This window comes from Sus scrofa, chromosome 16 (assembly GCF_000003025.6).
Source record: "Sus scrofa isolate TJ Tabasco breed Duroc chromosome 16, Sscrofa11.1, whole genome shotgun sequence".
Lineage (NCBI taxonomy): Eukaryota > Metazoa > Chordata > Mammalia > Artiodactyla > Suidae > Sus > Sus scrofa.
Window position 1 is genome coordinate 39,502,515 of NC_010458.4, and position 27,799 is coordinate 39,530,313.

General features: G+C 37.9%; 1 protein-coding gene across 2 annotated transcripts in view; it reads right to left on the bottom strand.

Annotated features, from left to right (window-relative positions):
* DEPDC1B (DEP domain containing 1B) overlaps nt 1-27,799 on the bottom strand; it is a 92,255-nt gene that overhangs the window by 36,019 nt on the left and 28,437 nt on the right. The window contains exons 3-7 of one of the 2 annotated variants that reach the window (XM_003133987.6): nt 21,918-22,053; nt 13,866-13,993; nt 11,676-11,806; nt 9,081-9,128; nt 3,454-3,594 (exon numbers count right to left, since the gene is read on the bottom strand). In XM_003133987.6, coding sequence (XP_003134035.5) covers nt 3,454-3,594; nt 9,081-9,128; nt 11,676-11,806; nt 13,866-13,993; nt 21,918-22,053 — 584 coding nt within the window. The remainder of the gene's footprint in view (nt 1-3,453; nt 3,595-9,080; nt 9,129-11,675; nt 11,807-13,865; nt 13,994-21,917; nt 22,054-27,799) is intronic. The other variant, XM_013982691.2, reaches the window with a different exon arrangement.

Consider the following 27,799-nt stretch of genomic DNA (forward strand, 5'->3'; position numbering starts at 1 on the left):
GCTGGCTCCTTCTGGTGGAGGCAGGCACTCATTACACAGACAGAGCAGCGTGTACCATTGAAAATTCAAGTCCACAACTGCCAGATTTTCCAATTTTTTAAAGAAGCCAAAAATATAAATTCTTACGTGAATTTCCTGATTCTTCAAGTTTGACAATTAAATTTTCTTTTTAAAACACATACATTAAATCAGATGTACTTATGAGTCAGATTTGGTTTAGAGATCACTCAGATCTCAGATTATAACATCATAAAACACACAAGCCACCCAATTTTTCCAAAGCACTCTCCCCTGCTCCCATGCCCTTATGTGTTTGTTTCCTGCCTTCTCCTTTCCTCAGTTCTCACTTATTGCAAGCCACACAGCTCAGTGAATTCTGGGGTGCATGTGAAATATAAGTAAAGGCCACTATCCCATCTCATTTTCACCCTATTCAAGAGTCAGCCAAACTCTGATCTTAATACAAGAAACTACCATGTCGGAAATGAGGATCTATTACTATGGACCACTTATGTCATTAGGTTAGGCTGCTAAGCCAAAGTGAACATTTTTTTATTTTATTTTAAGGTGAAGAATAAGTCTTATAACTCCAAAACTCTCTTTTTTCCTCTCTCTTTCTCTCTCTTATTTTTAAGAACTCTTCAATGTCCTGTTTCATGTACCAAAGAGTAAATACTCACAAGGTCACAGCTTTGGCATGGAGCTAGCACTATTTCATACTAGAAGCAAAGCGATAACACTCAAAAGAAATTCATTAACTAAACTGAAAATCATTTCCATTGAAATTACTTCTACACAGAGTTCCCTTCGTGGCTCAGTGGTTAATGAACACAACTAGGATCCATGAAGATTCGGGTTTGATCCCTGGTCTCGCTTAGTGGGTTACGGATCCAGCATTGCCATGACCTGTGGTGTAGGTCGCAGACTCGGCTCAGATCCTGGGTTGCTGTGGTTGTGGTGTAGGCCAGCAGCTGCAGCTGTGATTTGACCCCTAGCCTGGGAACCTCCACATGCCGAGGGTGCAGCCCTAAAAAAAGAAAAAAAAAAGAAAAAGAAAATTGAAAATTATACGGAGTTCCCACTGTGGCACAGCAGAAACAAATCCGACTAGGAACCATGAGGTTGCGGGTTCGATCCCTGGCCTCACTCAATGGGTTAAGGATCTGGCGTTGCCGTGAGCTGTGGTGTAGGAAGCGGACATGGCTCGGATCTGGCATGGCTGTGGCTGTGGTGTAAGCTGGCAGCAATAGCAAAAATTAGACCCCTAGCCTGGGAACCTCCATATGCCCCAGGTACAGCCTAAAAAGCAAAAGACAAAAAAAAGAAAGAAAAGAAATTACTTCTACACAAAGTAGACTGATTACCTACTTTAAAGTATTTTATCTAAGGGCATCCTATTCCAGCCAAAGTTGGTCAAAAGGTTTAAGGAATAAGCCAGTCCTCCTGGGATTCAACCTACATATCCAGTTTGTACATACCTATGATACCTTTCCCACAGATTCTAACAGGATTGCTACATTATATAATCTTTATTCTTCATATGAATAAATTATGGTCTTCCATAATCTAGAAGACCATCCTTTTTTTCTTCCTTCACTATGCTTTCAAAGCAGAGAAACTGAAATATATTCACTTGAGAAGAATTGGATCAGGGAAAGTTAATACTTGTCACCATCTATACACATTAGTCTACTATTGCTGATAAGTAAGTACAATACATTCTCCATGCTATCCATTCTTCTCCACCTTAAACCCTCAACAGATAATATTTTAGAGGGTGGTTGACTCTGACATCAACTTAGAAAAAAAACAGCTTTAATTCCTAGCTGAGATCAAAATGAACAATTGGGGTAGAATAGACCAGCGACATCACAAACATAGCTGATTTAAACTGGAATTTGGCTTTTTTTTAAGTTCCAAGTTCTTTGTTTCCAAATCAGATCATTTTACCATAAAACATTATGGAAATGGAAAATGAGAAAAATATCTAAGAGGTATTCTTTTAATACATCTTTAGAATTCTTTCACCAGGGTCATAATGGCATTAAGTGGCTATAATGAGAATCTACTCAATTAGTCTTTATGCATATTAAACAACAGCAAGTACTCATCTTTAGGCATGATATTCACATAAGCCTCCACTCCTCCTTGGTGGAAAACAAAATACCAAGAAGACCCAGTGCTCAAAATACAGCGATAGGCCTAATCCCCTCATCTGTTTCTCATCTGGCCTAATCCCCTTATTGGTCTCTCCGAAAACAAACTTCTCTTATGTACATGATTTATTATTGTTCTATTTTGCTTATTATCAGAAATCCTATTTTTAAAAATCCTAAAATTTAAAATATTGAGCTAATAGATTAGGTAAACTATTCACATACTGCTGATATTTCATTTTGTTAGGACACTAGGCAGCATCTAAACTTTTCCAGAAGAAATTAAGATAGAAGAAAGGGAAGAGAAGAAATGGGAAGGTGAAGACTGCTAAAACCACATCACTCAAAACCAAGAGTATGCTAATTCCTACGAATTTACATAATGATATGATACCCACAGCAATTTGGTCATGAAAGCAAGTCTTTTCAGAAGAAAACAATAATACATATTGAACAAACACAACAGCAACAGGAAAAATCTGATTTCCATGAAAAAAGGAACTACATCAAAAGAACTATATCAATAATATTGATTTAAAAAAATGTTTCTTTGACAATATAAATTCTGAAACATAAATGAATCTATGTGAGAAATAGCAACAAGTTTTAGAAAGTAATAGTTACTATATTCATTTTACACATAACAAATAAAAAATAGTCCTAAAAAAACCTCTTACTGGGAGTTCCCTTCGTGGCTCAGCAGTTAACGAACCCGACTAGGATCCATGAGGATGCGGGTTTGGTCCCTGGCCTCACTCAGTGGGTTAAGGATCCAACGTTGACATGAGCTGTGGTATAAGTCACAGATGAGGCTCAGATCTCGTATTATATTGGCTGTGGCGTAGGCCAGCAGCTACAGCTCCTATTGGACCTGGGAATTTCTATATGCTGTGGGTGCGGCCCTAACATAACAAAAACAAAAACCTGTTCCTTATATAAAAAGAAATTAGATGTCTAAATGAAAATATATCTCTCACACTTGACTGTTATGATGTCATTTCTAGAGTGGTAGACTTACTCATAAACAGTAAATGTTAACTTTACATTCTCTACCAATAAAATTATTCCTTTTTGTACAAAAATGAGATAAAACATATTATTCTTTGTTAAGAAGTAAAAATTATTGGTCCTTGTTTGGAACAGAGCTTAACCATTTTCTTTTCCTCCTTCATAGAGCAGGACTCCAACTAGGCAGGCATCCCATCAGTTTTTATGGAAGTTGGGCTAAGAGAAATCTCGAGACAGTGAAAAATATCATTAATGAGGATATACATTCATTAATTACATTCCAACTTACCTAATACACTGACGAAGGCATCAAAGAGGTGAAATGTAAGCAGAGGCTCTTTCAAGTTACCATAGTAATCGGCTATAGTTTTAAAGACATCTTTTTCAAATCCTAAATACATAGGCTGCTTCAAATCTGAACAGTTAGGCCCTATTGAAAAAGGGAAAGAAAGAAAAACATTAATGGGTCAATCGCCTCTAAATATTAGTCACTGTGCATATGTGGTGGGTACAGACATTCAAGATCAGAAAAGCTCGAGGGGAAAATTGACATTATGCATTTTACTTAAACAAATCTGCTTTATGTCTAAGTTGAAATCTATTCTAAAACAATGAGGAAAATCACTAGCTTACTTCCATTTTCAAAGAAACCCACTCTCTTTTATGTCCTTCTGAAAGGCATTTTTATTAAATGTAAACAATTATAATTCATAATATTGTCCTAATCTTGATATAGCTAACTAATATAGTAGTTACCTCACATACATAATAAACAAATCTTAAAACTTTTCATTATTTCATCATTGCTATATTTATTATAAAATCCCAGAATCAGAGTTGAGTGAAATTAAAAAATTTCTGCCTCTAAAATATATTAGACTGAAAAGAATGTATACTCTTTCTCCTAAAGTTATTGTGAAAAGATTTTACATTGTGTCTTATAATTCAGTCTGATCATTAAACTCTCCATTTGATCCTCAACCATCAAAAGATAGTTCATCAAAAAAAAAAAAAAGGTGCTTAAACAGAGGCTATAGATAAGACAACTTCTAAATTCCTGTTCAATTTCTTGATCTATGATTCCAAGTTTTATTTACCAAATAATGCTTTTGAGTGAATAGTGGCATTTAATGAGTTTTTTATTAAACAGAATTACAATTGAAAATAACACGAAAGCAGAAACAAACTGATGTTTCTGCTAAAAAAAATTTTTTAGGAGTTTCCGTTGTGGCTCAGTGGTTAAAGAACTCAATTAGTATTCATGAGGACCTCGGGTTCGATCCACGGCCTCATTCAGTGGGTTAAGAATCTGTGCCGCTGTGAGCTGTGGTGTAGGTCACAGATGTGGCTCAGATCCCGAGTTGCTGTGGCTGTGGCAAAGGCTGGCAGATCCAACTCTGATTCAACCCGTAGCCTGGGAACCTCCATATGCAAGAGGGTGGCCCTAAAAAGACCAAAAAAAAAAAAAAAATTAAAAAAAGGATAATTTATCAAGCAGAGTCATATTGCAAAGTAAATCTGGAAATCTGGAACAACTGAGGAACAGAAAAGCCTGGAACAAGTGAGGCAAAAATCCACTGGTACCTGGGACCAAAGAGGAACAAGAAATCTTAGCTCTCTGCAGAATTGGTAGCAAACACCCCAACAACCCATACACAGACCATGGGATTGACACTGCCAAGTGGAGAGACCAACTGGAGTTATCCATGCCTGAGGGAAACAGCAAGTGATCCCAAGAGGAATGGTTTGACCAGTCTCATCTATTTCCATTGCATCATGGAAGAAAAAAGGGACATAACTGCATTGGCCAGTTCTGGACAGGCAGAGCACAAGACTAAACAAGTGTACCCCAACAGATCTCTCAGGAGAGCAAAAGAAGCCAGTAAAAATTGAAAGGAAATTCTTCCTACAGCATCACTGTCACTAAAGAGAAAGGATCAAACAGAGAGTTAGTTCCCATTGTGGTGCAGGGGAAACAAATCCGACTAATATCCATGAGGATGCGGGTTCAATCCTTGGCCTTGCTCAGTGGGTGGTGGATCCGGCATTGCCATGAGCTGTGGTGTAGGTTGCAGACTCTGGATCCCAAGTTGCTGTGGCTGTGATGTAGGCCAACGGCTGTGATGTAGGCCAACAGCTGTAGCTCGGATTCAACCACTAGCCTGGGAACTTCCATATGCTGTGGGGACAGACTTAAAAAGCAGAAAAAAAAAAAAAAAAAAAAAAAAGACAAGGGAAAAAAAAGAAAAAGAAAGGATCAAATAAAAAAAAAGAACATTTAAGCATTCTAGGCTTCACATTTCAAGGTCACTGGGACATAGTAAATATGGCTTTTTGACAGTCTCCCTAAAAATTCTCTTACCTTTCAACATTCTGTACACTTTTTATAAAATAACTTAATTTACTTGACTAAAATAATGAAAATTACGAAAGATCTATATGTGTGGTACCTCATTAACCTAGCAGCAAATAAAGCCACCATTTTTACTTGCTTCCACCTCTAAAATATCCCAGGTTTAGTCAATTGAAATAGTTTGCTATGTTTCAGCAAGCAATATATACATTACCTTGAATTATTCCCTCCTAGGATAAGTATGCAGTTTATTCTAAGCAGTTGTACCCTCTGTGAGCATTTCATAATTTTTGTTTAAAATATGCAAAAACAAACAAAAAGTTTCCCTAAAAATGTCAGTGCATGGCGAGCCCTATGAGAGAAGGCCATATTTCTAAGATCTTTTGTGTTTCAATCATCTTGAATTTCAGAATTTTTTTTTAAATCTAGTTTTTATAAATGTTATTCCTGAAAGACTTTGGGAAAGAACTGTTTGCATCCATTTCTTTATTGGATTCTTGCAATCTATGTGTACAAAGAAGAAAGACAGTTAACATGGTTTTGTATTTATTTAGTATCAGTCCCTCATTCTGTAGCCAACCATGAGGCTGGCGAACAAAGAAAGTGCCCAGGCATATGGTCTATAATAAATGCAGACAGGCCCAGAGGAAAGAGATGAGCAGCGAACCTACAGAAAAAGAGGCAGGAGGCCTTCAGAATCTCATGTAACCAGGCTATTCTTTCTGCTCCCTAGTAGACCTCCATAACAGGAACCTAGACTCACTGAGGATAAGAAGGATAGGAACAGACCATGACTTTGATAGACTCAAAGTAAAGGGGGGGGCAATGAGAATGTAGAAAAATTAGTAATTTTATAAAACTATTCAAGAGGCTGACCTTGCCCTTCGGCAGCCTTTTTTTGACACATAAACAAGCATCTTTATGTGCCAATCATCTGTAAAGCACTGCACTGGGAATCCTGTGCAGTGAATCCTGTGCCCCTGTTGCCAAGAATTTCTACCTAACATAACACCACTTCACACACATGGAGAATGTCACTAAGTGGATCCTCACGGTTTTTTCCCCTCTACTGATAAGGTATTCCAGTTACTCTAACCTTTCTGCAGAAGTTTTGTGGCATTCTGTACATATCTTGCTTGAGGGAAAAATTATACTCTTTATTACATTTTGATCACCACTGAAAATTCAACATCATAATATACACTTACAATGTATCATATATACACTATACACACCTTATTTTACACTTTACAATGAATTATAGCCTAGATTTGTAATATTAGCTTTCTCTGTTCATTCCCAGCTGATCAACTTCTAAATCTTTGATTTTCCAAATATCCATAAGTGGGTCATTTAACTCATTTATACTTTCTATTTTGTCATTGCCAACTCTAGCCAAAGATATAATTTAGATTAATTTACTTCAAATGACTGAGCAAGAATAAAGAGCACTCCGCCAAAATAAAACCACAGGATTCTACATCTCAGAGGCTCCAAAATATTAACCCAAAACAATGAAATCTTAATAGTTAAACACAGGAGTTCCCATCGTGGAGCAGCAGAAATGAATCCGACTAGGAACCATGAGGTTGCGGGTTTGAGCCTTGGCCTCGCTCAGCAGGTCAGGGATCCGTCGTTGTCGTCGGATCTGGCATTGCTGTGGCGTAGGCTGGCAGCTACAGCCCAGATTAGACCCCTAGCCTGGGAACCTCCATATGCCATGGGTGTGGCCCTAAAAATACAAAAAAAAAAAAAGTTAAACAGAGAACTTTGGGCTTCACATAAACTAATATTGCTATTCATATTCCAGATGATGGTATGTAATCATTTTCTATATATTGCCACTGAGATTACCCACAGTGAGATAAACAGTTACTTTAGTTTCACTCTAAAATCAGGAATTCCCTTGTGGCTCAGTGGGTTAAGGATCTGGCTTTATCACTGCTGTAGCTGTTTCTGCAGTGGTGCATGTTCGATCTCTGACCTGGAACTTTTACATGTCACAAGTGTGGCCCCCCCAAAAAAAGAAAATGACACAAATGAACTTATCTATGAAACAGAAATAGGCTCACAGACATAGAAAAGAGACTTGTGGTTGCCACAGAGGAGGCAGGATCAGGGAGGGGTGAATTTGGAGTTTGGGATGAACAGATTATATATAAAATAGATAAATAAGGCTCAGTGGTAAGGAACCCGACTAGTATCCATGAGGACATAGGTTTGATCCCTGGCTCACTCAGTGGGTTAAGGATTGGGCAATGCCATGAGCTGTGGATTAGGTCACAGACGTGGCTTGGATCCTGCACTGCTATGGCTGTGGCATAGATTGGCAGCTACAGCTCCGAATGACCCCTAGCCTGGGAAATTCCATATGCCGCAGGTATGGCCCTAAAAAGACCAAAAAAAAAAAGATAAAAAATAAAGTCCTATTGTACAGCACAGGGAACTATATTCACTATCCTGTGATAACCCATAATGAAAAATAATATATTTGAATATATATGTGTGTATATATATATATTTACATATATATATAAATTGAATCATTTTGCTATACAGCAGAAATTAACACAATCTTGTAAATCAACTACACTTCAATAAAATAAATTTTTTAAAAATGATTTCAGTTTAATTAATAACTCAGAGCCTACTAATTCAAGAATATATACACCTATCTCTGTGCACGCTAGTCTTATCCAAAAGGGAAGAAACCACCTCTTTGAGGTCATCTTTGATACTCAAAAGACCCTATACATCAAATATGACCATTATCCATCAGCCAAAATAACTACAAGTCTTCTCATTAAAATCATTTGTTTGGGTTAAGCCAGTAATAATTAGAATCCCTTCTTTGGGTTGAGCCTTCTGAAAATCCCAGGAAAATCATAGTGTTATTGAGATAACCATAATAATTCATTTCTTCACAATGCCTATATCAGGCGAGGTAGTTTCATGCCAGTGAAAATCTTCGGAGGGATGGCCCTGGTCCAGGCCCCCTCACCTTACAGCCAAATTACTGAAACAGCCTTTCTTATTTCTCTGCATGCAGGTTCTTCCAAACCACGCTGCATACCAATTAGCCTTCTGAAACATTTATTTCTAACTTAAACTAAAGCCACTAGAAAACAGAATCTGCTGAGTCAACTGATGATATAAATATAAGACATACTTAGAAATACATGTTTTAGGAATAAAAATATAGGTTTTAGTAATAAAAACCTAAAAAATAGTAACATGTTTTTATCTATTACACTACTACATTCAAAATTACTAACTACTCTTTCCTATGATGAAGCATTCAGAAGCAGCAGTGTGGACTTTATCTGTATGCAGAGTGATTATATCCACTAGAAAATGGAAACACAAAATACCTTTAAAAAGATTCTAAAACTCAGCCCTTTCGCTGTCACAAATTTATCACTGAAAGCACAGTAATACCCAAACAATTAACTGCCAGTCTCACAGTTGTCAAATAAATGTTCAGGCCACTGAGAAAAATATTTTCTAATTCAGGGCACTAATTTCTGTTAATTTCATAAAACTGGCAGATAATTAGCACTTACAATTTGCCAAACACTTCATAGCTGACAGGACCCAATGAGGAAGTTCTTCTGCAGAAAAGGAAAATAAAAAGAAGACAATTTATTCAATTGCAAATGACTCAGGTATTATATACACACTTGGTATCATAAGAATGATGCTTGCCCAGGTAATATGAAACATACCTGCTAATCACAAATCACCTGTTTATTTATTAGAACATTTAAAAAATTAAAATTTTTTCCTTAGTAGCAATGTTACAACACTTGCTTATATAAATCATGCCTATAAATTTCTCTAAAGACAAGATGTGCTTCTTAAACCTTTAGGAAAAAGAAGAAATTATCCTAAGAATTACAGAAAGAAAAGAAAAAAAAAAGAAAAAAGAAAAATATGAGTCATCAAATGCACTTATGAAACCAGTTCACCAAATACCTTTTTTAAAAAAAGGCTCTTTTTGCTTATCACCATGTAAAAATATAGCAAGAAAGCAGCTATATGTAAGCAGAAAGAGAGCTCTCAGTGAGAACCAAAATGACGGCATCTGAGTCTGGAGAAATAAGATTCTATATTATCAGTGTGTCCAGAAGTATGGTCTGAATGGATGGATGATATTCCAGAGATATCATCTGAAATCTTAAGGAAGATTTCCCACAAAGGCTAATTAAAGACTGTAATAAAGGAATTTCCACTGTGGTGCAACAGGATGGGCGGCATCTCTGGAGCACTGGGATGTAGGTTTGATTACTGGCCCAGCACAGTGGGTTAAGGATCCAGCATTGCCGCAGCAGCAGCGTAGGTTGCAACTGTGGCTCATATCTGATTCCCAGCCCCCTCAGAAGGCACAGGGTGCCATCCCCCCACAAAAAAAACTGTGATACAATAAAATAAATGCATCTGGTTTTGTCTCTCATTAAAAAAAAAAGTAAATTCTGCTATGTAACATCCAATATAAGTATCATTTTACATGTTTCAATTTTCAAAATGTCTTAAGGCAAGAAAGTTCCATTGACATATCAATAAAGGCTATTAATATTTGGACAAACTTAAAATATTAAGGGTTAACATCACTTCCAACACCCCGGCTGAGCCTCTTGGTGCAGGGTCTCTGCCTCCTGCCAGACATCTCATGAGATGGGCCAAACTCATGCTTCCCCTTCTCATCCTCTCCACTTTCTGTGAAACTGCAAAGACACTGGTCAAATTGTGTTACAGCTAATAACCTGAGGCTTATAAAGAGATCTCTTCTTTTCCAAGAACCATTTACTAAAATGAAAGAAAACTGGCCATCCAATTCGTAACTGAAAGTATTCATGTTTGCTGTATTCAGAGAATAGGAAGGATTTTAGATGTTTTTCAAATACAACCACCCCCTCATTCTATGTAACTTAATTTTATGTTGATTATATATGTTGATTACATGTTTATATCATTATGATTATATTATATATTATTACAGAATTATATTATGTGTTGATTATATGTTTATATTATTATCTAATTATATTATATGTTGATTAACCCAACAACTTCTTAGGAAGTCAGAAATGTACTTGTTTCCTAACATCCTCCATTCCTGATGCGGGGGCTTTATATTAAAGGAAAAGTGTTTCAGGCTTCAAAGCCACGTTCTGTTCCTGTCAGGAAACATGGCTTAGAAAAACCTCTTCCCCTCTCAGTGCTTGGGCTCCTTCTAGAACAGCTCTGTCTATATTTAATGATAATTTATAAAAACCCAAAAATACCATCTTCCCACATCCAAAGATCATTCTAGTTCCAGTTAATTCCCAGGATCAAGGGTCTGAAGTAAAAGAAGAACCAATCAAAGAGCCCACCCAGTTCTGATCCACTCCTTATTCAGTGGAAGGAGGTGTTAAAATCAGGGATACTAGCCCACGACAGTTACCATGACCTTATTTTTGTGAATGAAAAATCAAGACAAGTGGCTACTCAATGCCTTTTTTTCCCTAATTTGTAAACTGGCTTGGAGGAAAAGATAAAAAAAATTAAAGCACCTTCAAAATCTAAAGAACTATCTTTATTAGTAAGAAAAAAAATGACATAAACCAAGACCATCCCAGAAAATCTGATGAAGAGACACCATAATAAAGAGGTAAATTTGAACCCTAAAACCAGTCAGACCCTGGGACCCACCTAAAAACTGACTCAGACTGTCTTTTAGGCATTAAACTAACTCACTTCTCAGTGATTTTCTGGGGATAATATAGGACAATTTGGTGTCATGTGGCTAACTAGCCTCTGGATGGATCTTGCTGAGGCTTTCGCTCCTGGATATTTATCTTCCTATGACATTTCCTGAATGCAAACAATTAGTTAGAAGGTCTTAGTGGAGTTCCCTGGTGGCCTAGCAGGTTAAGGACCCCACCTTGTCACTGCTGTGGCTCGGGTTGCTGCTGTGGCACGGGTTCAACCCCTAGCCCAGGAACTTCCGCATGACATAGATGTGGTTAAAAAAATAAAAAAGGTCTTAGGCAGTGAGAGAAGGTTATATATTATGAGGGGATAAACTTATGTGAGGTTTATGGAAGAGTCAAATAGGACCTGTGCAGCCAACATATTGGGTCAACCAGGAAGAAAATGGGCTTTTATGCACTTACTTGACTTGTCATCAAGGATAACAACCCCCTGCTTGCTCACACTGTATACATTATGGATGATGAACTTGGAGTTGACGAGTTTAATGTCTAAAACTTCTTCTAAGGAATCCAGGCCAAGGACTTTCTGTAAACTAAAAAGATAAATAATAATTAGTTAGTCACTTTTAAAAAATCATTATCTGGCCAAGAACCAGTACCATAAAAGATCAATCTTTAAAAGGTGCTGTTTTGGAGTTCCCGTCGTGGCTCAGCAGAAACGAATCTGACCGGTATTCATGAGGACACAAGTTTGGATCCCTGGCCTCACTCAGTGGGTTAAGGATCTGGCTTTGCCTTGAGCTATGGTGTAGGTTGTAGACGAGGATTGGATTTCATGTTGCTATGGCTGTGGCATAGGCCGGCAGCTACAGCTCCGATTCTACCCCTGGTCTGGGAACCTTCATATGCCAAGGGTGCAGCCCTAAAAAGACAAAATAAAATTAAATTAAGTTAAAAATTAAAAAAATAAAATGTGCTGCTTTATGCATCTCACCCAATCTTTGTGGAGCAAAGGGTTAGAAATAGAGTATAGAAAACAAACTTGGAGTTTCCATCGTGGCGCAGCAGAAACGAATCCGACTACAAACCATGATGTTGCAGGTTTGATCCCTGGCCTTGCTCAGTGGGTTAAGGATCTGGTATTGCCATGAGCTGTGGTGTAGGTCGCAGGTGTAGCTCGGATCTGGCATTGCTATGGCTCTGGCATAGGCCGGCAGCAACAGCTCCAATTTGACCGCTAGCCTGGGAAACTCCATATGCCTCAGGGCAGCCCTAAAAAGACAAAAAGACAGAAAAAAAAACCAGAACACAAACTTAAAAGAGATTCTTTTCTCATTAACTTTTTGCTTCACTAATTTAATAACACACTGAATGCCAAGAAAATGATTTTATAAATAAAATATTAGAACAAAAACTAGCTTATTCAATAATGAGAAACTGCTACTAGTATATCTTTTTAAAGAATAAAAAAAAACTCGCTATGATATTATTAACTTTAATTACTTATTATACATCAAATATCCAGGAGACCAAGTTTTCCACTGAATGTTTCATTAAGCTTAAGATTTTAGTGTAGCTAGAAAGTTTAAGAACTTTGACATCACTTATTATCGGAGAAAAACAAATTAAAACTACTGGTCCAAATGACCACCATCAAAAATTCTACAAATAACAAATGCTAGAGATGGTGTGGAGAAAAGGGAACCCTTGTACACTGCTGGTGGGAATGTAAATTGGCGCAGCCACTCTGGAAAACAGCCTGGAAGTTCTAAAAATTGAACTACTGTATGATTCAGCAACTCCAATCCTGAACATATAACCAGAAAAGATGAAAACTCAATTCAAAAAGACAATGCACCCCAATATTCATAGCAGCCTCACTCACAAAAGTCAAGACATGGAAGCAACCTAAGTGTCCATCAACAGAAGAATGGACAGAGAAACTGTGATATATCACACACACACAATAGAGTATTACTCAGCCATAAGAAAGAAAAAAAAAAGAAAGACAGAATGAAATATCGGTATTTGCAGTAACAGGAATGGAACTAGAGATTATTATACTAAATGAAGTGAGTCAGACAGAGAAAGACAAATATATGATATCACTTATTTGTGGAACCTAAAAAAATAATACAAATCAACTTATTCCCAAAATAGAAACAGACACACAGACACAGAAAACAAACTTATGGTTACCAAAGGGCAAAGGGGAAGGGGAGGGACAACTTGGGAGTTTGGGATCAACATATACACACCAGCACATATAAAATAAACAATAAGGATTTACTAAAGAGCACAGACAACCATATTCAGTATCTTATAATAATCTATAATGGAAAAGCTGAAACTAACACAATATTGTAAATCAACTATAGCTACATTTTAAAAATAATAACAATTAAACATTAGATAATTTTGGTCCAGCGCCAAAAAAAAAATTTTTTAAGTTCTATTCTCAACCATTATATAAATGACAATAGAAAATTTCTAGGACTCAGTTAAATTATGTTTGTTAAACAGCATGCCTGGAAATCAAAGTTGAGATTTTTATACATAATTTCACAAAATTAAATATTCAGAGCAGTAGAGAAGCAAAACAGAAAAAACACAACACTTAAAAAAGTTCTCATTAATACCAAATGCACATACTATGATAATGTCATAGACTTCCATATTTCTTCCACATTGGCCTCTGTCAGCTGTCTGCGGTGGATGAGACGGCAAGCCGGCACCTCTCCAATAGCAATACTGTGACGCTTGTACCACATCTCAGAATTCTAATTGGGGTGGGAGAGGGATAAGATAAAAAGAGAGGGAATAAATATTTCAACAGACAGTGGTATGTTTTATGAGAAATGTCTTTGATTCAGTTATTTTTGATTTGATTTAAAATAATCAGAAGTATAAACTAACTTTTTACATGGACTGCAGAATAATAAAGTATGACTCTTCAAATGAATACTCAAGAATTGTAAAAGGACTATGGCAATATGCCTGACACTAGCTATTTATTCCTGTGGAAGTACCAAACAATCAGTGAAGTAGCAGTGCAATAACATTTTATTAATTCAAAATTAACTTGAGGACCATCTCTCCAAATTCACACACTGTCCAAATTAAGTGATCATTTAAAATAACAATCAAGTCATGGCTCAACAGAAATGGAAATGAATCCGACTAGGAACCACGAGGTTGCAGGTTCGATCCCTGGCCTCACTCAGTGGGTTAAGGATCTGGCATTGCCATGAGCTGTGGTGTAGGTCGCAGACGTGGCTCGGATCTGGTGTTGCTGTGGCTGTGGTGGAGGCTGGCGGCTACAGTTCCGATTAGACCCCGAGCCTGGGAACCTCCATATGCCGTGAATGTGGCCCTAAAAGCAAAAATCATAAATAAATAAAATAACAATAAGGTCTATTACTTTCAAGAATTTTCTATTTTTTTATAAGGAAAGATCAAATAATTACAACATTAGATAGCAATCCCCATATCTTAGGCATCTGAAGAAGGCAGGAAAAAACAAGAGCTCCACAAAGACAACTGGAAAAGGTAAGAAGAAAACTAAAGCCCAGAGAGGTTAGGTAATTTGCTCAAAGTCACACAGCTTTACTACCTCAACATTCTTAACATCTCCCTTCTCATCTTTAGGCTACCAGATGTCTAAAACATCCTTTTGGTAATTACAGAAGGGAACTTTGAACTTTTAAAGGCAAAACATAAATAATCCACAAAGAGTTTCTATAACAGTTATTTGCAGAAGTGACATTACAGAAAAATCTTATTAATGGGAAAAAATGAGCTGGAAAGTTGTTTTTTGATGTGGTTTTTGGTTTTGCTTTTGCAGAACTGCTGAATTGTCAAAGAAATTTGAAGTTCTCAAGGGTAGGTGAATTTTTTTTTTAATGGCTGTACCCATGATGTCTGGGCCAGGGATTGAATGCAAGCTGCAGCTGCAACCTATGCCACAGCTGCAGCAATGCCAAATCCTTTAACCCACTGTGCCAGGCCAGGGATCAAACCCAAGCCTCCACATTGACCCATGCCACTGCAGTCAGATTCTTAACCCACCATGCCACAGCAGGATTTGTGAATATATTTTAAGCATTAAATTCACTTTCGAAAGATATTTTTTTTAAATATTCATGAATATATTCAACTGTTTATCTGTAAAGATGCCACTCATAACATTGTTTCTACACATGCTGAAAAACTGGAAAAATGGTACATATCTAACAATAAAGGAATGGATAAATAAACTATAATTCTTTATAGACATAATGCAGATATTAAAAAGATGCTCAACATCACTAATTATTAGAGAAATGCAAACCAAAACTACAATGAGGCATCATCCCACACCAGTCAGAATGGCCATCATTAATAAGTCTACAAATAACAAATGCTGGAAAGGGTGTGGAGAAAAGAGAACCCTCCTACAATGTAATTGGAACAACTATTATGGAAAACAGCATGGAGGTTGTAAATTTGAACAACTACTATGGAAAACAGTATGGAGGTTCCTCAGAAAACTAAATTTAGAACTACCATATGACCCAGCAATCCCACTTCTGGGCATATATCTGAACAAAACTGTAATTCAAAAAGATACGTGTACCCCTATGTTCAATGCAGCACAATTCACAATAGTCAAGACATGGAAACAACCTAATATCTGTTGACTGATGAATGGATTAAGATGTGGTACATAATATACAATGGAATACTACTCAGCCATAAAAAATAATGAAATAATGCCATTTACAGAAACATGGAAGCAACTAGAGATTCTCATAGTAAGTAAAGTCAGAAAGAGGACAAATTCCACATGATATCACTTATATGTGAATCTAAAATATGACACAAATGGAACCTATCTACAAAACAGAAACAGACTCACAAATATAGAGAACAGACTTGTGGTTGCCAAGGGGAGTAGGGAGGGAATGGGATGGACTGGGAGTGGTTGCCAAGGAGGATTGTAGAGGGAATGGGATGGACTAGGAGTTCAGGGTTAATAGATGCAAACTATTACATTTAGAATGGATAGACAACAAGTTCCTACTGTATAGCACAGGGAGCTATATCCAATCTCCTGGGATAGACCAGGACTGGGGAAAAAAAAAAAATACAGAAGAAAATGATAGAACATTGTAAATCAACTACAATAAAAACATTTTTTTAAAACTGGGAGTTCCCACTGTGGCTCAGCAGTAATGAACCTGACTAGCATCCATGAGGACATAGGTTGGATCCTTGGCCTTGCCCAGTGGGTTAAGGATCTGGCATTGCCACGAGCTGCAGTGTAGGTCACAGATGTGGCTCAGATCCCGAGTTGCTGTGGCTGTGGCATAAGCTGGCAGCTGTAGCTCTGATTAGACCCCTAACCTGTGAACCTCCATACGCCACAGGTGTGGCCCTAAAAAGACAAAGGAAAAAATAAAATTAAATAAAATTTAAAAGTGGGAGTTCCCATTGTGGCTCAGCTGGTTAGGCAACAGATGTAGTTTCCATGAGAATAAGAGTTCAATCCCTGGCCTCATTCAGTAGGTTAAGGATCCAGCATTGCCACAAGCTGTGGTCACAAATACCACAAGTCACAAACACTGCTCGGATCCAGTGTTGCTATGGCTGTGGTGTAGGCCTCAGCTACAGCTCCAATTCAACCCCTAGCCCAGGAACTTCCCTATGCCACAGGTGCAGCCCTAAAAATAAATAAATAAATTTTTAAAGAATGTATGTATGTATATATATATGTGTGTATATGACTGGGTCACTTTGCTGTACAGAAAAAATTGGCACAACATTGTAAATCAACTATACTCTCATTTTTTTAAAAAAATTATGTTTGGTTGGTAGATGCAAACTATTGCATTTGGAGTGGATAAGCAATGGATCCTGCTGTATAGCACAGGGAACTATATCTAATCACTTGTGATGGAACATGATGGAAGATAATGTGAGAAACAGAATGTATATATATGTATGGCTGGGTGAATTTGATATACTGTAGAAATTGAAAGAATGTAAATCAACTATAATAGAAAAATAAAAATCATTAAAAAAAAGATCACATTCATAGAAAAAAAATGATGTTGGGGGAGTCCCCTTGTGGCATAGTGGGTTAAGTATGCAGCATTGTCACTGTAGTGGCTCAGGTCTTTGTTATATCACAGGCCCGATCCCTAGCTCAGAAACTTCCATATGCCATGGCCACAGCCAAAAATAAATAAATTCAAATGATGTTGAATGTTTAACAACATGAAAAAATGGACAGAATACACTGTTCTAAGTGAAGAATACAGGCTACAAAACAGCTCAGCTTGAATTCATTTTGGTGTTAAAGTCTTGCATGGAAAAAAGGAAAACACACAAAAAATGTTAATATTAATTCTCTCTGGATGATTTTATGAATAGTTTTTTCTTCTGTCTCTGCCTGTAAACAATTCTAGTAAACACATTAATAATAGCAATAGCAGTTAACAATTACTGAAAACCTGTGTCAGGCACCATTCGCAACACTTTACAGATATGAAGTCACTTGATTCTCACAACCTTACCCCAGAGAGGTGTTATCATCCTACTTTCACCAAAAAAGAAAACTGAGCCACAAACACAGTGAATAAAACAGAGAAACAAGCTCGAAGGGCCCATAAATGAAAGAGCCAAGATTCAAACCCAGCAGTCTGTCTCCAGAGCCCACACTCCTACTCTCCTCATTACACTGCCTCTCAGCAAACACAATCTTTTTATTTGCTGCACTTCATTTGATTTTACATAATGGCTAGACAAGAGAGAAGAAAGGCCAGAACAAAACAAAACAAAAACAAACAAAAAAATAACAAAAGCAAGGTGGAGGCAGAGGTAGAAAGAGGGAAATAAGAAGAAATGAAGATGAGCGGCAATCTTGTCAGAAAGATGGACTGTTTCTCTATTGACTACTAACCTCAGCATCTAAAACCCGCACTGAGGCCCAACTGGGGAAACAGATCCTGCTCTGCCATTCGGTCTTTGGACAAGCTTTAGTGGAGTTTTAACAAGTGCAGGGCTCAAACTTCCACCAGTTAATTTAAGGGGAAATACAAGAAAAGCCAAGAACAACATTATCAGAAATAGACACCCAAATGATCAGGGACGTGACAAGCTTTGGAGGAAATGGATGATGAATCTGAGACACTGATGTACCACTTCGGGCGGCCGAAAACTTAGAACTGAAAATAGAAGAGAAAAAAGACACAGTCATCGGTGCATGGAAGTATGCTAATAAGCACCTGGTCTTCCTAGAGGTGACACCAGGAATATTACCACTTCACAGAACCAAGGAAAGCAGAAAAGGGAAATCATTATATCAATGATGTAAAAACACATTAGTTTAATATGAGACTGTACCTCTTTTGTATAAACAATATTAGATGATCTTTATAATGAAAAAATGTCTGTTGAATAACAACTCTACTGATGGGGATGGGATTATATTATGTGTTTAAATACAAATGTTCAGGAGTTCCCGTTGTGGCTCAGCAGGAATGAACCCAACTAGTTTCCATGAGGATGCAGGTTCAATCCCTGGCCTCTCTTAGTGGGTTAAGGATCTGATGTTGCCATGAGCTGTGGTGTAGGTTGCAAATGCAGCTCGGATCTCGTGTTGCTATGGCTGTGGTGTAGGCTGGCGGCTATACCTCCTATTCGACCCCTACCCAGAGAATTTCCACATGCCACAGGTTCAGCCCTAAAACGCAGAAATAAATAAATAAATAGATACAATTTTTTTTTTTTTTTTTTTTGCTTTTTTTTGCTTTTTCAGCCGCCCCGGAGGCACATAGAAGTTCCAGGGCCAGGGATCAAACCCAAGTCGCATCTGTGACCTATACCAGTGCAGTGGTGATGTCAGATCCTTAACCCATTGTGCTGACCTAGGGATAGAACCTGCAACTCCACAGAGACAAGCCAGACAAGCACCACAGGAGGAACTCCGAAATATAAATGTTTAGGGGAAAAAAAATGAACCTGATCTCATGGAGTTTATGTTTTAATTTCCTCGAGTACAGGAACTATTAGCTAGAACTTAATTAAGTTTTCCTCATTAGTAATGAATTAAATAGTCTTCAAATACCCTTTGCTCGCTCATTTTTTTGGAGTAGTTCCACTTTTTTTCTTTATTTTTCTTTTTTGTTTCTTTTTAAGGGCTGCACCCACAGCATATGGAAATTCCCAGGCTAGGGGTTGAATTGGAGCTACAGCTGCCAGCCTACCCCCCACAGCTACAGCCACAACCACAGCAATACTAGATACAAGCCGAGTCTGCAACCTACACCTCAGCTCACAGCATTGCTGGATCCTCAAACCCACATCCTCACGGATACTTGTCAGGTTTGTTACCACTGAGCCACAACAGGAACTCCCAAGACTAAATTTCTTGAGGGCATATTCTCATATTTCTGTTACCTAGTAGTGTCTCATACATAGCAGGTACTTAATGTTGTTTGAATTGATTTGAAGTTGTCACACAGAGACAAGTACTAAGTAATAAAAGATTCTGTTAATTCAGGACCATTTATCACCTACGACTGCATCTGTAGAACCCAATACAAAGCATGGCACAGCAGACACTCAATAAACCTTTGGGGTTTTTTGGGGTTTTTTTGGTTTTGTTTTTGTGGGGTTTGTTTGTTTGTTTTCTGCTTTTTAGGGCCTCGCTCACGGCACATGGAGGTTCCCAGGCTAGGGGTCCAATCGCAGCTGTAGCCACCGGCCTACGCCAGAGCCACAGCAACACCAGATCTGAGTCTCATCTGTGACCTACACCACAGCTTACGGCAAAGCGGGATACTTAACCCACTGAGCGAGGCCAGGGATCGAGCCTGCAACCTCACGCAACCTTACTAGTTGGATTCGTTTCCAATGTGCCACAATGGGAACTTCTCAATAAACCTTTGTTGAATGAATAAACTAGCGATTTTCGAGTATGACCTCTCAGCTAAGTTACAGGGCCATTATCTCCATCTGCCTCCTAAACACTTCCACTGAATACAACCTACATTTACCATCAAATATTTAAAATAAAATTCATCACTGTCCCTGACAAATCTGCAAGATCATATGTAGTCTGCATTTCTGTCACAGGTATCACTCTTTTTCTTGTATTACCTTTGATAAAGCCTAAGCTGCTTAATTATTCTCACCAAACCGAGACACAGTACAACTTCAAAAAAATTTTTTTGGAGTTCCCGTAATGGCACAGCAGAAATGAATCCAACTAGGAAATGTGAGGTTGCGGGTTCGATCCTGGGCCTCACTCAGTGGGTTGAGGATTGGTGTTGCCATGAGCTGTGGTGTAGGTTGCAGACACGGCTCAGATCCTGCGTTGCTGTAGCTGTGGCATAGGCTGGAAGCTGTAGCTCCGATTAGACCCCTAGACTGGGAACCTCCATATGCCGAGGGTGCAGTCCTAAAAAGACAAAAAAAAATTTTTTCTTTCAAGCACACTGCCTAAAAATATTTACAAGATATCTTTGCAAACATATGAACTGAACATCTAGGCCTTTGAGACTAGAGTAACTTCAAACATTGGTGTTAGTACAATTCTTAAAACTGTTGTAAAAGTTTTTGTCTCCCATTGACAGAGAAATGGATAAAGATGTGGTTCGAATATACAATGGAATATTACTCAGCCATAAAAAAGAATGAAGTAATGCCATTTGCAGCAACATGGATGTACCTAGAAATTATCATACTAAGTCAAGTTGGTCAGACAGTGAAAGACAAATATCATATGATATCACTTATATGTGGAATCTTAAAAAAGGATACAAATGAACTTTTTTATTCTAGAACAGAAACAGACTCACAGACTCTGAAAAACCACTTATGGTTCCCAAAGGGGACAGGTGGTGGGGGAAGGGATAGACTAGGGGTTTGGGATTGGCATATGCACACTGTGGTATATGCAATAACTGGCCATATACTGGACCTGCGGTATAGCATAGGAAACTCTACCCAATATTCTGTGATAATCTGTATGGGTAAAGAATCTGAAAAAGAATGGATGTATGTACATGCATAACTCAATTATTTTGTTGTACAGGAGAAATTAAGACAACATTGTAAATCAACTGTATTTCAATAAAACTTTAAAAGATGAAAAAAACACCATATATTTTTCAAAGGAAAAAAAAGGTTCTGTCTGCATTTTATTTTTTTAGCATTATCCCAATCTTGGTAGTCTTCTACTGGGGGTATTTCAAGGAAAACTATGTTCCCCCAAAAGTAATTTATTCTAAATGGGCTTAACAGAAGCCACCTTTGTTCATATGTTGTATAAGAGCTCATTCCACAATACTCCATGCCCCAACTTCTACACTTTCAACTGGTAAATAATTATAACGAAGTTCAGGAAGAGGAGACAAAGAGGGAGAAGAACAAAGTATAGAACAATGACGAAAAGGAAATTTTAAGAGAGTTTTAAGAGAAGAATGCTCAGTCAAAAATATGAAAATAGCTATCATATATTCAAAGTGTCAATAGGCAAGAGTGAAAAAACACAAAAGCCAACCTTCCTTTCTCACCCATCTCTCAGCTATTGGCAGATAAGATACTGTCTTAAAGTGCTTTCAGATCATTGTTAGCCAGGGACCGACAGAAAAACTCATCACAGACTATTTCTTATTTCTCCTGCTGCTAGTTCTCTGTCTTTATAATATCACTTACCATCACAACTGGCCTCACCGGGATATTTTCCTGTGAAGTGCCTGGTAGGGGATCATTCCATTCCGGAAATTTAATAACATCCTTCTGATATGGGGGCCTCTTTGGGTATGGTTTCAGGGGTGAGGAAGGAGGAAATCTAAAAACCAAGAAGAAAATCTCTATTATTGCAGTCAGCAGGAGACCCCAATATTTTAACAACAGTCCCCATTTCTTGTATCTTTGAGAATTTATATAATTCCAAAGCTTCAGAAAATGAATTCATACATAAATCACCACACATGACTAATTATACCCAACCAGACATAATTTTTTATTTTTTTAATATAAAGAGGACTTTCTTCTTTTCTTTTTTCTTCTTTCTTTTTCATTTTTTTTTTGTCTTTTTAGGGCCACACCCAGGGAATTTGGAGGTTCCCAGGCTAGGGGTCGAATTGGAGCTGTAGCCACTGGCCTATACCACAGCCACAGCAAAGTCAGATCCCAGCCTCTTCTGCAACCTACACCACAGCTCACAGCAATGCCAGATCCTTAACCCACTGAGCGAGGCCAGTGATCGAATCTGAGTTCCAATGAATCCTAGCGAGATTCATTTCTGCTGAGTCATGACGGGAACTCCAGACCTAATTTTTTAAAAAAACATTCATTCATTATATGCCCATCAAATGAAGTTTATGAAGAAAAACAGGAATGAAACATGTGACACATTTTTAAATTAATTAAAGCAGCCTTGTACTGTCATTTCATTTTCATTATTAAAGATACTCTAATGCTAGGGTAAGCCATATCTTTCAACCAGCTCAAAATTCTTACTGCCTCATAACTCTAGCTAAAATTTACAGGTGCTAAGTGTACAAATAGAAATTATTGATAGTTAAACCTTCAGTAACACTTGCCAAGGAAACAAACGTTAGCACAAAAATAATTTGGCCTAGTGTTCATTTTCAGAACTATTTCTAATAAAAGATTAATCCTTGGAGCTCCCATCATGACTCAGCAGTAAAGAATCCAACTAGTATCCATGAGGACTCGGTTCGATCCCTGGCCTCGCTCAGTAGGTTAAGAATCCAGCATTGCCATGAGCTGTGGTGTAGGAAGAAGACATGGCTTGGATCTCGAGTTGCTGTGGCTCTGGCGTAGGCCGGTGGCTATGGCTCCGGTTAGACCCCTAGCCTGGGAATCTCCATATGCTGCAGGTGTGGCCCTAAAAAGACCAAAAAAAAACAAAAACAAACAGTCACTTTTTGATTTGACCCCTAGCCTCAGAACTTCCACATGCCAAGGGTGTGGCCCTAAAAAAGCAAAAAAAGAAAAAAGAAAAAGAAAAAAAAAAAGGTTCACACTGAGATTGAAGCTTCAGTCTAAAAATCCATCTTGGAGGAGACAGAAAGCTTCCCTGGTGTTCTCATTCTGCACTTTGATACTCCTCTGTTTTTATCCCCCCAGGTATCAACATCATCACTCCTTGGACAAGCACATAGAAATCTAAATACAGCCTGACTTTCTTTAAACTGATCTAGGTCATACCTGATAAGCAAAAGAAGTAATTAAATACGTATTCTCAGAGCATCTTTTTCTGTTATCTTGCTAGAGAAAGATACATTGCATTGCACTGAAAAAGCAATGTAAGAACTCTAGTTCTTAAGGCTGACACAGAAGTCAGTAGGTAATGACTTTTTATTTTCATTTATTATTTATTTAAGCCAAAATAAAGGTATAAGATCTTGTCCATGTTAGCCACAGGAAAAATAACCCAAATAAACAATAAAGATCTTATAGATAAGGCAAGTGCAGAAATAAAGAATTTTAAAATGTCTACAGTTTACAAGGAAAGTTTGTATCAAGATGAACCAGGAGAATCATAAATAATAAGAGTACTATGGGGAAGTATTTCAAAACAACCACAGTAGACTTGAAAAAGGATGACTAACAGAGAGAAGTTGAGTTTCATCTTCTCTGAAAAGAACATCTAACAACTCACTTTATTTGAAAGGTTAGTTTTGAGTTGATAAGAAAAAAATGAGGTCTCAAAATCATTTAATCAAGTTAAAGATAAATAAACTAAAAGATAACTTAAATTTTTGGTAATCAAGTTACCAAGGCAAGTATTTTCAAATGATTTCAAAATATAAATTAATCTCTAATGTCAGTTAAAGGTATTCTACTTTGTAAGTAAAGGCTGGCTTACTGAAGCCCAATTCTATTTCTTAGAAGCCAACAATCTCAGCAAAAGTTCCATTTCCATCCAAAGTATAGAATGTGTTTGCACAAACAAACACACACACACTCACATACATGTACAATATTGTGCATAATGTTTGGGAATCCACAGAGCACCCACCTCTCAATCCTTTAGAAATTAAACAAAATCCCTACCCCCACCCCACCACTAATACCCACTGCTTACTCTCCTTCTCCATTGCCTCAACCATAATGTGAAAAATATGGATCTGAGTTCCAGTCTCAGCCCTCTCACAAACTGTTTGTCCTTTGGAAAGTGAAAGTGTCTCTAAATCATAGGTTATTCACTTGTTAAGTGAAGGAATTGAACTGGATGATCAATAAATTTCCTCTGAAGTCCAAAATATGCTTCTTGTATTTCCACACCCAGAAACAAGTAATATCTTCCAAAGACCAAAGCAGAATTTCTTATGCGGAAGACTGTGATTGAAGAGATACCAGGGAGTCACTTTTTCTCTCCGCCCTGAAAAAATGAGGTCTGTGCTCTAACATGTGTAGCTATCAGTAGCTGATGTAGTATCTTCAGAGCCAACTGGCAACTGGCCTGAGAAAAAGAAACACAGAAGGGCTCCCTCTGGTGGACTACCTGTGTTTTATGCATAGAAAGTTTTCAATTTAATTCTATCATTTGAATCATGTCATCTCCAGCTCGAAAGCCTGCTAGAGATGGTCTATTCCAAATGACAAATTTTTCACTAAGGGAAGTAAGGCCCAAAAGAGGAACACAGCCTATTAAATGCCTCACAGCTACCTGGTCAAGAGAGCAAATCTTGTACAAAATATTTGCAAGCCCTTGCCCTTTAATAAGAAAACTATAAAGGTTTATTAAATGATATCAAAGAACTAAATTGATAGAGATATCATGTATGAATAAGAAGACTTAATATAATAACATGGAAATTTTCTTCATCAAAATATATAGCTGCAATGAAATTCCAATCAAAATACTAAGTTTTTCATGACAAACTGATTCTAAAATTTATATGGAAATGCAAGGGTCCAAAAATAATCAGGACATTCTTAAAGATGAAAAGTAAAGTGAGATGACTTACTCTATCAACTATTAAGATAATTAAGATAATACGATAGGACAATTCTAGTGGCATGGACTACGATTTCTCAACTTCAGCATTAACACTTTGGGCTGGATAGTTCTTTGTTGCAGGCAGTCATCTTCTGCAAGACATTCAGCAGTATTGCTGGCCTCTATCCACTAGATGCTAGTAGCATCTTGTCCCAAGAGTGACAATCAAAAATGTCTCCATATGTTGTCCCCTGCAGAATGGCCCCCAAATTGAAAACCATGAATGCAAACAGGCAATCTAAAACAAACATACACACAGGTTTAGAAGCCTGATTTATGACAGAACAGACATTACAGGTCAATAAGAAAGTATAGACTGCTCACTAGAGAGTTCTGATCCAATTGGTTACTCATCTGGGAAAAATGAAACTGTATGCCTGTAGCAGATAGCACTTCCAAAGATGTCTTACAACGTTACAATCCACCTACATGTACTTCTGCCATGTGATCTTGCCCTATCCTAACAAGAGGTAGAATGCATTTGAGTTGGGGTGAGCCCTCTCTAACTGCTTTGATAAACATAAGATGGCAGAGGTGACCCTGTGGCAGTTCTGGACACTAGCCTTTACCTGGCTGGAAACTTTCTTCCTGCTTCTTGGAACTCTTGTATCATTCATTCTTGCAAAGCTCCCTCTTGGAAACCAGCCATCATGTAAAAAATCAGACTACCTATCCTAAGCCCACATGTTGTGAGATGTCTAAGTGACAGGAAGAGGCCCTAGAAGATGAAACTGCATGGAGAGAAACTGAGGTCAAGGAGCAACAAAGTTCCAGACTTGTAAATGAAGAAATCATTACTTCTTCAGCAGCCTCAGCAGATGTTCAGCTAAGCCCTTCCAAATTCCCAACCCATAAGTTATGTAAAAATTACAATGATTGTTTTTAAGCCATGTTTGGGCATAATTTTGTTATACAACAATAGATAACCAGAACAGAAATTTGTGGCACCAGGCCCTGGCAGTGAGTTAGAGGCCTGAAGGGCCTCAGAGAGACTTGTTAGTGGAGGCTGAAAAACAGTGAGGAAGTTACCGGAGGTTGGAAGAAGACCCATGCTATGCAGTAGCATAATGCTCAGTTAAAACTGGCACATTTAGGGACTTCCCATTGTGGCTCAGCAGTAACAAACCTGACAAATATCCATGAGGATGCAGATTCGGTCCCTGGCCTTGCTCAGTGCGTTAAGGATCCAGCATTGTTGCTGTGAGCCATGGTGTAGGTCAATGATGCAGCTCAGATCCCATGTTGCTATGGCTATGGTGTAGGCTGGCAGCTGTAGCTCTGATTTGACCCCTAGTCTGGGAATATTCATATGCCACACGTACGGCCCTAAAAAAAAAAAAAGAAAGTGGCACCTGTGGAGCAGAATATTCTCTGACTGTCCTCCCAGAGCACTGAATTCTCATCCTTATAATCACATTTGTGACAATGAATTCCGATCTGTCTTCCTAACTAAAATGTACCTCTTTGAAGACAGGGTCATATATCCCAATATGCCAGCTACAGGTACTTAGTGCTGTGCCTGGCTTACAGGAGACACTCTATAATGCTTGAGGACAGAAAAGGAGGCAGGAAAGGAGGAGGACAGGGAGGAAAAGCATGTAAGCACCTAATTAACAGTGACCCCAAAACACACTAAACAGTGCTAAGAAGAGGCCAGAACATAAGCATTTATCAAGCCAATGGGAAATGTGACTAGACACCAGTTGCATTAAAATGCTTAAATAGACTGCTTTCTGATACATAAAGGATTTGTCTGCCCTCTCCCACTCCCAGTGTGCCTGCCAGCTTATTTATCAACTCCCACTTTCAGAGAGGTGTACACCTTACCTTTCTATGACTTTTATAAATCTAGCCTTATAACCTACATCTCAAGGCAAGTTCCCACTCTTCTTAGAAAGTTACAGGGTTAGAATTAACTGAGAAGAACTGACTGATGCCTACAGGATCTACATCACAGTTGACCTGTGAGCAACACAGGTTTAAAATGCATGAGTCTGGGAGTTCCCGTCGTGGTGCAGTGATTAACGAATCCGACTAGGAACCATGTGGTTGCGGGTTCGATCCCTGCCCTTGCTCAGTGGGTTAATGATCCGGCGTTGCCGTGAGCTGTGGTGTAGGTTGCAGATGCGGCTCGGATCCCGCGTTGCTGTGGCTCTGGTGCAGGCTGGCAGCTACAGCTCCGATTAGACCCCTAGCCTGGGAAGGGGTCCATATGCCGCGGGAGTGGCCCAAAGAAATAGCAAAAATACAAAAAAACAAAAACAAAACAAAAACAAACAACGAAACAAAATAAAACAAAAAAAATAAAAATAAAAATAAATTAAAAAAATAAAATAAAATGCATGAGTCTGCTTATACACGCATTCTTTTCAATAAACACAGCGGGAAATTTTTTGGAGATTTGTAACCATCTAAAAAAAAAAAACTTGCAAATGAAGCATGAAGGCTAGAAATATCAAAAAAAAAAGAAAAAAGAAAAGAAAAAGTTAGGTATGTCCTGAATGCATAAACCGTCTGTAGAAACTAGTCTGTTTTATCACTTACTACCATAAAATATATG